At 43.5% G+C, this 17,873-nt stretch overlaps 1 protein-coding gene across 1 annotated transcript in view; it reads right to left on the minus strand.

The window, feature by feature from the left end:
- The window catches only part of UBE2D4 (ubiquitin conjugating enzyme E2 D4), a 377,357-nt gene extending 359,756 nt beyond the window's left edge, over window positions 1-17,601 (minus strand). The window contains exon 1 of the mRNA XM_085636153.1: window positions 17,306-17,601. Within this exon, the coding sequence (XP_085492279.1) occupies window positions 17,306-17,536 (231 nt within the window). The 5' untranslated portion in view covers window positions 17,537-17,601. The remainder of the gene's footprint in view (window positions 1-17,305) is intronic.
- Between the last annotated feature and the right edge of the window lie 272 nt (window positions 17,602-17,873).

Consider the following 17,873-nt stretch of genomic DNA (forward strand, 5'->3'; position numbering starts at 1 on the left):
GAAATTTACTGGGCTTCAAAGACACTCGCTACTCTGGACATTGGACTGCTGACCAATTTTCAGAACTGTTTCTTGGCTTAGCGACTTCTTCACAATGTGAAGTTTGATCTACTAGCAATGGAGGAAACTTGTGCATCTGCACGTTGTTCACAGGATACAGGGTTGCTAACACGGATGCCGGTTGCCCAATAACTGAGAATAACCAAAATGATAAATCACTGCCTCCTCTTAAATTAAATTTAACAGTTTCTTCTGTTTAAAAGAAGCAGCAGACGGTGATACCAAGAAAGTGATGAAGAACGATACGCCATTTGAGGACATCCTAATGGATCTTTAGTAATTTTCCCAAAATCAGACTGGCAGAATACTCGTAATTTCTTTTGTTATAGCCTCAAGGTTAATTTTACATGGGGCAACAGGATTTACCCATTAAAAGCCCAAATATACATAGACTTGTTTTCAAAATCAGGATCCTACCTTCAAACTTTTGAAATAAGAAGTTATGAAGCAGACTTTAGTCCATGGTATATGGAATCTGGAGAAGCATCATGAAGCTGTTATGCCATAGGCACATTAGTTTCAAGAACAAAATAAGATAATCTGCATAATGATTGCGTTGCTATAACTCTTCGATGTCTGAAACAGACGATTATGGGGAAATGGAGAGAACTCAAAGTAACTTCTCGGACCAGTCCAGTGAACGGAATGTCCTACTGACTAGGATAATGGAGTCTGCTTAAAGATCCATAGACAACTTACACATCCTTCTTTCCCTTAAGGTGAACGTTACAGTAAGACATTCTACTGGAGAGGACGGCTCTAAAGCAGAGTTTGCATCGGACAAATGGAATGAGACAACACCCCATGGTTGCACAAGTAAAAAAAAAAAAAAAGAAAAATAGTAACAATGTTGCCTGTTAGGTCTCATGCCACCCCGTGCTGCTCACATTTTAGGGTAAGTTTCCCACAAGCAAACAATGCAGCAAAAATTCTCATATGCCGAAGTAAAAATAATTTAGTCAAAAATGCTTCAGCTTTTAGGCAATTCAAGTGCGAGCTTTTCATCTGAAGGCAAAAACTGCAATTTCAGAATGCTTTAAAAAAAAACTCTATACATGGAATATATATTTTTCTCAAAACCTGCAGCTTTGATTTGTCCACATGTATCGCGTATTACACCAGGTTGAAGGGCAAGCAGCTGAGTTGCCATTTCGTCATGGCACTGTATCCAAAGGTGTGTGGTTGCAAGATCATTTCCAAACCAATCTTTTGGAGTTTCAATGCATGAACACCGGTACTGTGATTTGCCCCAAATGGCAGAATTTAGACTTTCAGCAATTGATTGCCTCTACACAAATGCCTACTTGAGTTCGAGTAGACTGTACTATACTTTTACTAGGAATGAAGAAAGTCCAAGCACAAAAAACGAACAGTGTGCAGAAAAATTCCTCATCAGAACCAGTGCCTGTTTGCAAGAATTATACTCTCTATGAGTAGAGACCCAAGACTATCGAGATGGAATGCAGTTGATCAGTATGAAATTGAATTTAACTCTATTGTTTGCATTATGCCAATAAATGTAGCGAACTCTCGTGTTTTGCGGCATCAACGTGCTGTACTGTTTAACTAGTTCTAAAATTTAAAAAACATTCACAGGGAATTTAATCATTCGAAATACACACTTCCTCATCCATCACAGTGCAAAATGACAAAACCCACAACACTATAATCGTACCTCAGTGGTTCTCACGCACAACAACATGGAAAAACCTCCCACATAGAATCACAACAAAGAAAACAAACACCCTTCCAACCAAACACTCTACATGGTGTAGAAGGCTACCCACGCAGGCATGTTTTTCAGCACCGCACAAAGGGAAATTAAGTGTTATATAAATGTTACAATACAAATCAATGCAGGCTCTACATTGCCCAACTGTACAGTGGCTCATTTGCAACAGGAACACTACAAAATTAGTTGACAATCCACCAATTGTTACCTACTATACACAAATGTCCCTAACTGTGCATTGAAGGTGTTCAGATATCAGCAATACACTAAGTCTCATATAGACTACACCTATAAACAAATGATTAATGGTATAGGAATAGCCGAGGGAGTGTCAAGTCCTAGGGTAAATGTTAGTATTAGCACAACCCTACGACTAGGTGCTAATTGCTCCCCCCCACCCTTGTTCACATAGGGCAGATAATTCATTGATCCCGGCTAAGTATAAGAAGTTTTACTTTAGCACCAACATAACTAGGGATGCATTAATTGAGGAACCTCAAACCACAGTTGAATATCTGATGACACACCCTAGTTCTACTTTAGGCCGGAACGTACCAATTAAGGAACCACAAACTATAGCTGCGCATATGATGTTGTACCAGAGTCCTACTGTGGATAGGATTGTAATGAAAGAGGGTACACAGACTACAGCTAGCCTGATTTCAATGGTATCGTGGAATCTAGCTGGTATTGGGACTAAGGCTGCTTCACCATGTTGGCTAGAATTTATTAATAATTTTGATATCTGTCTCTTTCAAGAGACCTGGTCTGTTGAACCAGTCTTTAACCCAGGTTATCTGAACTTTTATGTCCCTGCAGCGAGAGGACAAAGGGGGACGCCCAAAGGGAGGATTGACAATTTGGGTCAAACAGCATTTAAGTTGTAGTATCCAATTATTTTCATCTGGGCACTGCGATATTATCGCTGTTAGGCTTAATATGTTGGGTGACCTAAAAATCATTGTTATTAATGTGTATGCTCGAGGAGTTCCCGGTGGGAAAAAACCGGGAGGTATTTACGGCTTTAGAATTCCTGATTGAATCTCTGCCAGATGGGGTTTTGCCATTAATCGCGGGTGATTTTAATACAACTTACGAACCGCTTGGTCTGGGGAATGCAAATATGTTGGAAGAGGAGGGTATTAGATGGGGTGTCCCTGAACTGGAAGGCAAGGCCATCAGCTAAATGGACTGAGGCTGCGTTGTATTTAAATGGGCTTTGTTTAGGTAACCAATTAAGGGCTGCAAATGGTCGGACATTGTCTGATAGGAAGCGAGTAAAAACTTATGACAATGGGATATGGTCAAGTAATATCGACTATTTACTCGTCCATTTGAAGCTCTGGCATACCCTGGTGGACATGGAAGTTAGGACTCGTGTTGAGAGCGATCATAACCCACTTGTAGCATCATTTAGGCAAGGCCAGGAGGGAATAGTTAATTTAAGTGAAGACCTACTCGCCCCTCAGACTATTTTATCAAATGATGAGCGTCATCTTAAGTGGTGCAAAGTGAGCAAACAAGCTGATATACTAAGTGCTATTAAAGTTCAGCTTGATAAGGTATTAGATAAGTTGGGAGAGGGTGCATGTCCTGGGATGAAGTTCTGCCCATTTGAGGAGGATCATAATGGTCTGTTTATTAATCTCAAAGCCCATTTTTGTAAATCTGGTACTGCTAAGATAATGGCGAGTAAAAAACCAGAGAGGTGGTACAACAAATCCTGTAGGGAAGCTCGGGCTGGCTTGAGCTTAGCATTAAAAACAAGGAATTTGGAGATAATTGGAGCAGCTCGTTGCAACTATAAGAAAATAATTTCTGGGGCAAAAAGAGATTGGGATGACCAAGTGTGGCTGAATCTTAAAGACGCATGTCTACCAAAGAACCAGGCACTTTTTTGGGATATCTATAAATGGGAAGGAGGTGGGCGTGCGGTTAGTCCTCAAAATAACATAACCCAAAACTCCTGGGTTGAATTTTTCAAGCCTCAGTATGCTAATACTGAAGGCAACTTAACTGGGACGGCTCTCGGTTCTAAATTTTATGAAGGCATCGTTTTTTTAGCTTAGGGGATGTGGATAGAGCACTAAATACTGTAATTGCAGGGCGAGCACCAGGGATGGATTGTATACCTGTGGATTTATTTCTTAGTGATAAAGAGAGATGGAGATTATATATTGGCTATTTATCTAATGCTATTGCCCAGGGGATGGCTGTCCCTCACACATGGAAAGGAGCAGAAATTGTGCCCATTTATAAAAAAGTTGATAAGTCTCTAGCGAGTAACTATAGGCCTATTAGCCGGATCGATTGATTACAAAAAATAATGGGGCAACTGGTCCTGGGAAAGATCCAGGACTGGATGGAAGAGGGGGATATCCTTAGCCCGTTGCAAGCTGGGTTCCGACCAAGGACTAGCACGATAGATCAGGTTTTTAGATTTATTGTTTTATATTGGCGTGTTGTGGTTTTGGGCAAAGGTGCATTATATGCAATATTTGTAGATTTAAGGACAGCGTTCGATCTTGTCCCGCGAGGGAAGCTTTGGCAAGTATTGGAGGAATTAGCTATGCCATTGGAATTGCTAACTTTGATTGCACGCCTTCATGAGGATACTTATGCAAGAGTTAGATGGGGCAGGCAGGGTGAAGTTACAGATGCTTTTCCGGTAGGGAGGGGAGTGAGACAGGGTTGCGTTATGGCACCTACCCTGTTCTCACTTTTTATAAACGGAGTGGCCAAATACCTCTCCCTGGTTCCAACTGATGCCCCCGTGTTAGCAGGAGAGTGCGTCCCGGTCCTTATGTTCGCGGACGACACTCTAATAATCTCTAAAACCCCAAGTGGCCTACAGAAGGCACTCCAGCGTTTTATGGATTTTTGTGATATGCGAGGGCTAGAAATAAATAGTGCAAAAACTAAATTTATGGTCCTTACTGAACCTAAATGCCAAAAGCAAATAAAACAGTTCAAGGGAAGTATATATATGGGCAATTGTCGGCTAGAGCGGGTTGAAGCCTTTACTTATTTAGGGGTCAACCTTCAGAGTGATATGTGCTGGAATACGCAGTTAGATACAAGTATATTAAGGTTTAAACAACAAGCAGGTGCATTACTTCAAAGATTTAAGTCTTCTTTCACTAAACCGATTAGATCAGTCTTAGAGATCTATGGGATGAAAGTTTTGGGTTCCGTTCTATATGGTGCTGAGCTGTGGGGGTTTTCTAATGTTAAGCAGCTGACCACTTTAGAAAATGAGTTTTTGAGGAAAGTTACTTATGTTCCCCAAAGTACCCCTTTGGTCCCCCTGTTTTGTGATCTCGGTAAGAAGTCTGTGTATGATCTTGCCATGCTGCGACCAGTATTATATTGGCGTAGGCTATGGACCACGGAGAAACTGTATCACTATGCAAGGGGTCTCAAGGAAGTAATAAAGAAGGATTGCTTTCATAAAATTAAGTGGTTGAAATCAATTAGATCTCTTCTAGGGAGAATGGGTTGAGGGATCTGTGGGATGACCCAACAAACACTGTTTTCCCCTCCAAGACAGAAATTAAGAAGATATATTGGGAGATGATTTTCTCTGAAAAGTGTTTTGTAAATGCTTCTGCTCATCTCACAGAGCGTTTCCTCGAATTTAAATCTTACCCATTATTGGAACCCTATTGGGATGTAATAGAGAAACCAATAGACCGGAAGCTTTATTTTCAATTTAGGATAGGAACCCTTCCCATTAGGGCATTTACGTCTAGATGGGCGGGGCCTGATGGTGATAAATGCCCTAAATCAGTGGTTCCCAAACTTTTTCGACCCGCGGCTCCCTTTACCCATTGGCCATTGCCTGTGGCTCCCCACTGTTACTTTTTTTGGAGGGTGGGGGGATGTAAGCCCGGCCTCAGGAGTATTTGCATTTTTCTTCCTTAAAATAATTGGGATGAAGCTGAGGAAGGTATTATAATCACATTGCAAGGTATTTCATATTACTCAGGAGGCACCGCTAATAAAATATTCCTAGTTACACTTCTTTGCCCCTGCCTTTTTTAGAGTACCCTCTCAAACTTTTTTTATCCCACTTACAGTGCTAGATAGCACCCCTATGCATGCAGGCCCCATTGCCAAAGTGTTTCTGCGATTGAAGAAGATTTGCATGCACTTCCATTTCTACCCATGTCATACGTGCCAACACACCTGTCTCAGCAGGGTGACTCACAATTTTTTAAACCACATACAGCTTTATTTTTGCTGTCTCCTCCCTAAAATTGCCTCCAAATTAATGCAAGTAAAAAAAATTCACCAGATTTGTTTTTTTTAAACGTCCCTCTTCTTGCTTCCAAATGTTGGCATTATGCCGTATATGGTGTTTTACTTCCCTGTGCTCAAGGAGAGAGCAGGCCTATCTGGAAATGTGTGTGTACTGAAAGAAATGTGCACTGGAAGTACCTATGGTTCAAGTACAAATGTAAATACTGAATAATATTTAGTGTGTTTAATAGACAGGACAACTGTACCTTCCTAATAACTTGCATTGGTGTAAAATGTGCATTTGGAAGAAAACAAAACTATTAATGAGTCTAACAAAATAAATCAGGCATCTTCCACATACTTTGAGAGTATTGGAACATGGGGATCCAGTGAGATTTGGTGGTCATCTCTCTCACCATGCCATCAATTGAGCTCTACGTTCACAGCTTTAGGCATGTCACTTACAAATCACCAACATCATGTGTTTAAGTCTAATTAGTTTAACTGAAGCCATCACACCTTTCAACATTAAGTGCATTAAAAAACTTGGTGTGCGGCTCCCCTGGCTAGGTCTGGCGGCTCCCCACGGAGCCACGGCGCACAGTTTGGGAACCACTGCCCTAAATGTAAGGATAAGAAAGAGACGATGAGCCACTTCTTGTTTTTTTGCCCATTATATGCAGCCCCAAGAAAAAAATGGGTTAAACCAATATGCCGCCTCATTGGTTTACGGAAACATGAGGAGGCATTAAGAATATTATGCACGGACCCTAGCCTTCCAATTGCATTAGCCATGGCAAAATTCCTGAAATGGGCATGGCTAATTCGAGCTAAGGAAGACCGCTAGGTATATGAAATCCGAATAGTACTAGGATATGGAGGCTTGCCCCAGGTATAATTAATTGAGCTATGGTAATCCTTCTTCCATCCCTATTTTAAAAAAAAATTATTGGACATTAATTACATGTAGTTTAATTGTTTTTTTACAATTTTATCTATTTATAAATTTGTTTTTATTGGCTGTAATATGTTTTATGTATATTTGTGATACTTTTAGGACTTACTGTCGAATAAAGTTAGGATTACTGTTGTGCTGCCAGCTACTTATATACCTCATATTTTTGTGAAGAGCAACATGTTATTTCAGTTCCTTACCATTTCAAATGATAGCTGTCGACACTCAAATGAATAGGGTAACAGTGGCACCCATGCTCACTAAGGTAATCTGGATATGGCACATCTTCAGGCAGAGGTAAAGTCCTCTTAAGGCAGAGATATCTTCCAATAGGCCACAAAGACCAGAATCATGTCAGATGTTTAGTATAAATGGAGTATGTGAAGATTCCCAATTTTAATGTTTTGTATTGTATGATTTATACAGTGTTTCACTACATTTTTTTTACCCACTCTGGATATACTACATAACCTGGCAAAGCTCTGGCCCTCGTTGGAAGATGCTGGCTACTGCTGCCCTAGGCCACACAGTACACTTGAAGCAATGTGGTAATCGTCAAGCAAAGGTTGAGTGAGTTAGGACTATTCTTGCACAGTGGGTGCTGTTATGATGTAATAACACACAAACAATACACAAAGTGCCCAAAATATGTTATGAACTGCTGATGGAAAGGTAATATCATATGGGAGAGATCCAGATTTTGTATTAAATAGGCAACAAAGAAGAGATTGCTTTATGCTCTTGTTTAAGCTTTAGAAGCTTTTCTGGCAAATCAGAGTGAATCAACAGTACTTAGGTTCCAGTGACTTGATCAGATGGTCAAATATTTGGTAGGAATTTAGGGCCATAAAACAAATATTAGGATTGTACTGGAGTTCAGAGGAGTTGGAGTTACAGATGTTTGCGGAAAAATATGGTAGAGCTAAACAATGAAACAAATAATTGAATGGATCGGGTGTTGACCTTGAAATGAAGAAATGCTTGTCAGTTAAACCTTTTAGACTGGTGTTCTAGTAAAGTGCAATTCTCAGCTTGGATAGGATTAAAGAATCCCAGACCTTGTGCATAGCTCCAGCACGAAACGGATATCCCTCGACTAAATGTCTACTGTAGTGCTTTGAACTGGCTTAGGCTAAGTTTAGCACTTTATAATACTTATAAAGTTAAAACGTAATAAAGGTAAAACCTAAAAAGAAAAACAAATTCTGCAAAGAAACCAACAATGAGGGGTGGAAAATAAAAACAAGCAGGATAAACATGTTTTTCGGCCTTTTAACGCCTGTGGGTGACCAATGTCAACGGTGTGCCTGGTTGTTTTTAGAAGCAACTTATGTCATTGTGCTCAAACATCAAGCCATGAATCCCTAAACCCACGCCCCCTCCACTGAAACAAGCATTTACAATGCAATGGTCTCTGCATTGTTAAAGTTAGAGCTATTGGCATTGCTCATGACATTTTTGTTTATGTTTTTAAAACATTTAACCACTTCCATGCCCATGACGGAACGGTTCCGTCATGAGCATCGGTTGCGCTGTGCTCATGACGGAACCGTTCCGTCATGGCCCCGCCCGCGCTCGAACCCTTCAGCACCGCGGGGGAATTCCCGCCGCGCTGAAGGGGTTAAAGAAACGGCATTGTTATTTACAATGTCAATAGCTTAATCACTCTCAAATGCGAGACCTATTGCATTTGCACCCACACACAGAGCCACACACAAAGCCACCCACACACACACACACAAAGCCATCCACACACACAGCCACCCACACACACACACACACAGAGCCACTCACATAGAGCCACCCACACACAAATAGAGCCACCCAAAGAGCCACCCACACACAAATAGAGCCACCCAAAGAGCCACCCACACACAAATAGAGCCACCCACACACACAGAGCCAGCCACCCACCCACCCACACAGAGCCACCCACACACACAGAGCCAGCCACCCACCCACCCACCCACACAGAGCCACCCACACACACAGAGCCAGCCACCCACCCACCCACCCACCCAGAGCCAGCCACCCACCCACCCACCCACCCAGAGCCAGCCACCCACCCACCCACACAGAGCCACACACACACACACACAGAGCCACACACACAGAGCCACACACACAGAGCCACACACACACACACACACACAGAGCCACACAGAGACACACACACACAGACACACACACACACACACACACAGAGCCACACACACACACACACACACAGAGCCACACACACACAGACACACACACACACACACACACACAGACACACACACACACACACACACAGAGCCACACACACACACACACACACACAGAGCCACACACACACACACACACAGAGCCACACACACACACACACAGAGCCACACACACACACACACAGAGCCACACACACACACACAGAGCCACACACACACACACAGAGCCACACACACACACACAGAGCCACACACACACACACACAGAGCCACACACACACACACACAGAGCCACACACACACACACACAGAGCCACACACACACACACACAGAGCCACACACACACACACACAGAGCCACACACACACACACACAGAGCCACACACACACACACAGAGCCACACACACACACACACAGAGCCACACACACACACACAGAGCCACACACACACACACAGAGCCACACACAGAGCCACACACAGAGCCACACACAGAGCCACACACAGAGCCACACACAGAGCCACACACAGAGCCACACACAGAGCCACACACAGAGCCACACACAGAGCCACACACAGAGCCACACACAGAGCCACACACAGAGCCACACACAGAGCCACACACAGAGCCACACACAGAGCCACACACAGAGCCACACACAGAGCCACACACAGAGCCACACACAGAGCCACACACACACACAGAGCCACACACACACACAGAGCCACACACACACACAGAGCCACACACACACACAGAGCCACACACACACAGAGCCACACACACACACACAGAGCCACACACACACAGAGCCACACACACACACACAGAGCCACACACACACACACAGAGCCACACAGTAACCTCAAAATTTGACACACATTTACTTTTTGCTGGATCAACTGACAAACCCCTCAACAGGCTCTATCAAGATTAAGAGAAATATTTCACCATCAAGGAGCCATGTTTCCAGTGAGCAGCAGTCAGGTTACATTTGTGACAAGGCTTGTACTTCAGGTGGCATTTGTACAATGCCTGTAATTTGAGAGGTGAAAGAAGAAGAGTGTTTTACACCCCCTAGAAAATTATGAATTATCAACACCTTCTCCGTTAATAAAAAAAAGTAACTTGCTCAAGATCACACATGGTGCCAGCGGCAAATAAGTTCATGACTCATAGGTGAGAAACCCCCCTATGTGCGTGTCAGACACGGTACACGTCAAATAAAGCTATATGCCCGAAGTTCACTGATAGTGGCGTTGCACAGATAGCTTGGGAAAATAAAATGAAAGTGAATGAGCTGCTCCCAAGCGGCTGACACCTTCTGCGATTGTGCAAGTCTAGGTGTGAGGGGGGGGGGAGGGGTGAGCGGGGGGGGGGGGCACCTTCCAGGTGACAGCTGTGCAAGGGGGCCACTGTGGAAGGAGCTGGGGGCTTCAAACTCATCTGAAAGAGTGTTCGCAGAGCACGAATCAAGGCAGCGTCTGTTGGTCACACAAGGGGCAAGAGCCAGCGCGCGGCCAAACTGAAGCGTCAAGAAGGCAGGTGCAGCGAAGCGGGCTTCTCCTAATAATCACTTATGCGCCGAGGCTGACCCGGATAGAAGACGCTGATATCAGGAGTAAATTAAAAAAAAAGAAAAAAGCCAGTCCAGTTATTTATAAAGGGCGTCATACTGACGGCATTCAGTTTACGCCCAAACGCTCCTCAGTAGGGAAAGAGAGGGCCCATGAACTTTAGAACGCTCGCCGCTATCTGCAGGTCACGAGTTTGAATGCTGGAAAAGTCAGCTCGGCCGTCTATCCTCCCAGGGTCACTAAATAGAGGAACATCACATTGCATGAGAATAACACTTTACATTTCTAGTGCTTAGAAAAGGCAGAAGTGTGTGATATGGAGCACTAAAATGCCAAGATATAATTTAAACGCAAATGAGGCACAGCGACATTTACTGACAAATCACCCAAGCGGCAGGCCGCAGATTCTCCTGAGCAGGCCCATCCGTCAGAGCTGCGCGTCACGTCACAGGGTAGCTTCGGCCCGCCATGAACACCACCATCTTTAGCCCGAGGAGAGGGAGCGAGCGCCAGGGGGAGGAGAGCGAACAGCGCCAGCCGGAGAGGACAGGGGAAGGAGACCAGAGCAGCAGCCGGACACAGGAGCACCGAGGGAGCCGAGAGCAGGGGGAGGGGGAAGAGCACCAGCCGGGCCGTGTGGACGGGGATGATGCCATGAACACCACCATCTTTCTCCAAGGTCAAGCAGAAATGCCTCGGAGAAACGCAGCGTCATTTTCGGATTCGGGGGCGTGTTTTTCTTTCTCTCCTCTTCCCATTGGCTGTAATGTTTTCATTCCAGAAGAGAGAAAAACTAAAAAACACGCCCTGAATCCAAAAAAGACGGGGCTTAAATGGACAGACGCCCCTCTCCTCCAATGGCTGGCCTCTGTTTAGGAAGCCAGCCATGAAGAAGAGGGGCGGGTTCAAGCCCCACTACTAGAAAACATTAAATCTCGCGAGCGAGACTGCGCAAGCGCAGCCTTCGCTAGCCGAGACCTAAAAACGACAATGTGTCAAAGACAAGGATTGCTAGAGTTATGAAATGCATGTTACAGCCTGTCATTTGTAATCTCATATGAAATGTGTCTGCACGGAGCCAACAAGCACATTTTTTTCTTTCTGTTTACGGACACATTTGATAAACAAAGACTTTGCAAACCTGGTCAGAGAATGTTTTCAGGTCCCCCGGAATTATGTTTCAATTAGTTATTTGACTGCAATAGAATACAACATCAAATAATTGTTCAAAAGAATTACTGACAAGCAACAGTGATTTAAGGGCTTAAATCTTCATGGAATAAAAGGTACAACACCCCGGAGTAAAACATTCAGCTTCTCCTCGAATCTCCCCTTTGCACGTTATTCCTGCTTTTGGATTACTAAACTCAAAGACTGTGTATACAGTTAATAGTTCCAAGACATCTGTAAAAAACGGAATACAAAGATTGTGTGTGTAGGACTAGACAGCAACGTTATGGCACTTAAGTTAAAGCCAGGGCTTCCATATGCTTATCTCTAACGGGTCTATTTGTGATAATCTTTTTTTTATTTTTTATTTTACTTTTTCCAGCCATGAACTGCCTTCAAACTGCAGAGATGAGCACGGTTTTATACTGTATAAGGAGGTCCTTTTCCAAAGTTATGGCCAATAAATAAACTTAATTTGAGTGCAAATGCAAAACACTGGGTACACAGAATTGAAAGGGAAAAAAAATAAAATCAAAGAGGACAGATTTCCCCAACCAAAACAGTGCTAGGAAAATCCCTGAAAAATGCCTACAAGAGCATATTGAGAATGCACATTGCTCAAAACCATGTGTGGGATCTGAAGCACTAATCCACCTAGACTCAAATTATCAATTACTGACTGAGTTGGAGGTTGGCAAAGGAGAGACACGTACTTTTTTTGGCAGATCTTCCAGTCCATCCACTTTATTTTGGTCACCTGTTGGAACTGGAAATACAAATGAACAGAGAACAGGCCCAACCAGTCAAGCTACAAAGCGTCAAATACTCAGACTGGAGATCATTTACTCGAGGTTGCTCAGAGACTCCTAATAGACAATGATGAAGCGCAGAAAGAGGACACACTTATTTCAAGATATCAGCGAGGAGGACAGGGTCAGTTTTTATGAAGAGACACTTTATGGATTACAGATAAAATGTAATATTAACATGCCATCGTAAACTGAGCTGCTTCTTGGTACTTTATTGGTGAATGTATTTCTTGCCCACGTCGCAGATTTCCTGATCCTACTGCAAGAACTTAGTCCCCTCAGTTAATTTACCACCTCATTTTGCAGTTAGGAATGGTTTGAGCACCAGCTCCAAAACAAATATGAGTTTACCATTCAGATCTGCTGGTGTTCTTAAACAGTATAATGTTCCGTTTGCTGCATGAAACCGTAACAAATTAAGCCAATATAATTTATTTCCAAGAAGGAATTGGAAGGCCATGATCAAAGTGTTATTTAGAAGGACTTCAAAGTTGGAAATCGATTTTTCATACCAGTGGCAGTCTTTCAGTTGCATAAAAGCAGTTTGTTGGGCATTTCCCAGTCTGCAGTTTCAACTACAGGAGCTGACAGCCTCGTCAAACCCGAGGCTTGTGACATTCTATCCAAAGAGCGTTAACAATCCTAGGCAAGTTTTAAAAATAGTCTTTCTTCGTGGATGCGAGTGAAACCATGCAGGAGACATTTCAGGCAGCAGTTTCTGTATGAGGAAAAGTGTATTTCCAGGTGGAATGTAAGGGAGCAGACGCAGCTCCGGGACATATACCAGTAAAGTGCTTGCTTGACTTATACAGACCTGGAGAATTTCATAATACTACACGCCAAACTCTGCATTAGTATGATAGTTCGGATTACTTAGTCAGGAGTGGGGGAACCTTTCACACATTTTAACTAAATCAGACCACATAATTTTTTCGCTCAACTCTTTTAAAAAAGGACTTTTTTTTTTCTTTCAGTGAGATACGCCCTTTAGAGACTTATGTAGGTGTTAAATCAGTGTGCCATTCCATCAATACTTACATATTTTACTGGTACTCCCCTTTAATGTCGCCCGAGGCAAAAGTGTATTATGCACAAAATGTTTCAGAATTCATTGTGTGGTCTCTGGACTGACTTATAGTTACGAAGCAGCTTTGCAATAAAAACAATATTCATGTATTTCAAACTGACTGGCCTTCCATGCGAGCTAATAATTACAGGCCCCAACTCAGCAGTAATGTGAGCCGTTGACTATAAACCACAGAATGAGCTTTTCGACACTAAAAGAGCAATCATGGTTCCATAATTCGATCCCAAACTATGGTAAAAGATTTTTCAACTATGAGCTCAACCACACAGGACTGTATCCCATCTCGAAGAGTGGGGGCTCAAGTACTGGATACCAACAATCACTTCGAGGGCCAAATGTTGCTGTCAGAAGCAAACGAAAGTGTTGCAAAACCTTTTAAACATATGCCAACATAAGCAAAGCCAGTTAAATATATCCAAGGACCGATTACATGCCTTTCTTTGCTGCCCTGTCATATTTTGTTGTCACTTTTATGCCACAAAGGAGACCAGGAAACAGAAGCATAACCATAGATATAGCAGCACTGATATAAAAATGCTGTGACAGGGAAAATAATAAAGAACCAAGCTCAAGAGTCTTGATTATGCTACCATGGTAAAACAACACTCGCTTTTATAGGCAATCTCGGATCAAATGAGCTCTTTTACAGACGATGAAGTTGGAAACGTTACTATTGCCAGAACTGGCAAAACTGTCTAGGGTTGGCATTAAAACTATTCAACGTGATGGTCTGGCAGACAAGACCACCATGTAACGGACTACTCAGAAATTGCAAAACAAACTTTGCATCTCTAAGCTAAGCACAGAATTCACTACAGTCTGCTCGATGTAAAAAAAATTGATACAGAGGACGTAGCAAACACAAGGAGATGATGAACGGAGAGCTGAAACTTTTCAGACACTCACTCCCAGACCTGGGTTGAATCAATCGTCGTTCTTTATCTCACTTCAACACCCCATTTCAGATCCAGCCATATGCAAATCAGTCTTGACCCTGCGCCTCATGGGAACAGTCCAGGCCGAACTGGCAAGCTAGGTCTTCCATGGACCGGAAACAAGCACACTGGGACCAGTTTTCGCGTAACACCCCTCATCTGCCAGGCTAGCTCGAATTCAGTGGCAAACTGAGCAAGGACGTAGTCAGAACACAAACTTTGATTTATTGGCCCTTAACCAAGGTTAGCTCACAGAAACGATTACACAGTTTTCAGACTGATGGGGATAATTAAGCCCCAATGCTTTTGGCGCAAGCATAATAGCAATGAAAAACATGACAACGTGGTAGGGCCATAACTAGGTTTGCAAATCCTAAAAAATGAGCAAAAGACATGAAACAAAGTTGTACAAATTACGAACTTTTCGGTCCTAATTTAATATGGTTAACTCATGCAGACAGAAATCACACGTCTACACTTAAAGACTGAAGCAACAAACTAAGGAAACCCAAACATTTATATACATTTACATAAACCGCTAAAGTTGGGAACCTGCACTCTCAAGGAAATGCACAAAGAGCAGAGTGAAAACAGCTACATCTTCATGACAGATTGCAAACGTGCAGCTGTTTAATGCTAGAGTGGGCAATAATTCAAGAGATGTTTCACAATCTTTTCCACTACATATCCGGAGTGAATCTGGACAGTTTCAGCATCCAGGAATTTGAAAAAGGTTTACGGCAAACCATGTAATTCATATCTGCGTTTTGAAGATGCATCAACAAAACGAACGGCTTAACATATGCAGAAGGGTTTTAACTGAACAAAACATATCGCAATGCCATCATACACTGACACGAGTTGGTCTGAGGGGACATGAAAGAAGCAAAAAATATTATTCTAAATACTCTATATAAAAAAAAGGGACAACAACCATGTTTGTCTTGTGGTGAGCTCCAAACTCTTAGAACAGGTCACCTTAGAGACACCAGCAGAAAACATGGAGCTCCCAATTGAAGGCTTCTCACATCAACGACAATAACTCAAATCAACTAATTTAGAGACGTTTGTCTCCTTCATACATCACCACAATATTAACAACTTGAACTGCAATCAGAACTACACATGACCTTAAATGACCCACTGCCAACATGATAGTTGATCTCAAATGTTGCAACACGATGGTTGCTACTCACTATTAAACCTTTGAGTCCTGTAGAGATCTAACCTCAAAACAGTAGCCTTTCAACATTAGTGTGGGCGCTCGGGTTGTGTTGCATCTGACTGAAGAGTTGGCTTGCTAAATGGTGATCTACAAGAAGCAGGAGTCAACCAAGGATTAGCGGTAGGGACTGCCAGAAAGTGTCAAAATAGAGGCTACCAGTGAGGGGTCGGCGGTGAAGGAAGGGTATGGCTATTCTGGTGCTCCGCAAAGTGGAAGCTGCAAGATAACATCCAGAAAAAGGGTGGGCCAAAGAGGAAGAAGCTCCCATATTGAGACTGGTGAGGTAAGCCGCAAAACATGGCACGTACAGAATGTCACTTAGGGCAAGATCAACAATGTAGCCGCTAGCAGATCACCACCAGTATTATGATAGATGGGACAGAACTTCATGGGAGAAAGGGATAGGTTGTGATCCAAATTATGATCAGATGGTGAGGTTGTCAAGAGGGGGAGGTTGTCAGATAAAAATTGAGGACTGGAGGCACGCAAAAAAAAACAAACAGATAAGCATTAAGGGGACAGAACCATTGGCCCAGAGGGGAAGAATTACTAGATGGTGGTAAAATGGAATGTCAGTCAGGAATGATTAAGTGGAGGGGGGCAGTCAGATAGTAATTGAAAAGAAGACTCGCCAGAAAGTTAGAGGTCCACCCGAAAGTGATTTACAGACGAGAGCCCATCACATAATTATTTAACTGGAAAAGTCCTGGGTTGCAATCCAATAAGAAACAGTGTCGTATGATGAGCAACAGGATGACCAAGGCAAAGTAATCTAGGGAGAGCATAGGTCTGTCAGGCGTTAATCTATGGTGGAAAGGCTTGGATCAGGAAACCCTAAGGGGCAGAGGACATGGGGCAGACTGCGACACTTGGACCGCTGGGAGTCTGTAGTTAGTCATGCATGGAGAAGCGTGACGTCAGCTAGTAAAAATTGAAAGGCCAGAGATAACAGGTTGGGTGGTGAATAGTGATCGTGGAGTATACGAGATAAGAGACCCAGGGGAAGGGGAGAAATTGATTCCCGAGGGGAGTCAAACAGATCAGAACACTGTAACGTGTTCTCGTCGAAATTAGAAACCAGTGATCTTTGCAGCGGAAGTAACCGTAATTACACTGATTCATACGAGGGGGCTGACTGTGGTGTTCCCTGGAGGTCAATGATTCCTAAACAGGGAAAGAGGGCAGACTGATTCATGTGAGATAAGGGTACTCATTCAGACTGAGACATTAGTGCGTGCAACGGTGGCAAACGACTGACGACAGCAGGATTCCTAAAACGCTCCGCTGCCCTGAATCCACTCTCACCTTCTGAATCCTCTTCAGGGCCATAGCCGCCCGAACACACCGGCCGCAGCGGCTCTCTAAGGTTCCGCGGGGAGCGATGTAAGGAGGTGCGAGGAATGATACTCTGGAAGAGGCTGAACAGAACACGGGACAAAAAAAGAAAACGCGCGTCGAGTCAGGCAACCAGAGAACACCTTCTTCTACTGACAGGAACCTCTGCGGCGGCCCAGCAGCTCTCTCCGCACTGCGCATGTGCCAAACGGCCAGCACGCGTGCCGTGATGACGTCACAGCACACGCTTTTGCTTCGACGCTTGCACCAGGAACTGTATCGATAAGAGAGCTCCATATGCCACTGAGGACACGCCCTTCTGTGGTAGACTGAAAGGAGTGGCTCCTAAACTGTTTACGCCCCTACGCGCAGACGGGTCTTCTGGGAAATGTAGTGAATAAAGGTGTGCCGGAGATCGCGAGTAAGTCTTTTAGAAGCATATATGGCAGTGTAAGTTAAGGGACGTATGCGGCGTGTTCCACTTAGAAATGAGCTTTATTAAATCAGGAAGTTGCTGTACAGAAATTTGATATAGCTA

This window comes from Triturus cristatus, chromosome 11, assembly GCF_964204655.1.
Source record: "Triturus cristatus chromosome 11, aTriCri1.1, whole genome shotgun sequence".
Classification (NCBI taxonomy): domain Eukaryota; kingdom Metazoa; phylum Chordata; class Amphibia; order Caudata; family Salamandridae; genus Triturus; species Triturus cristatus.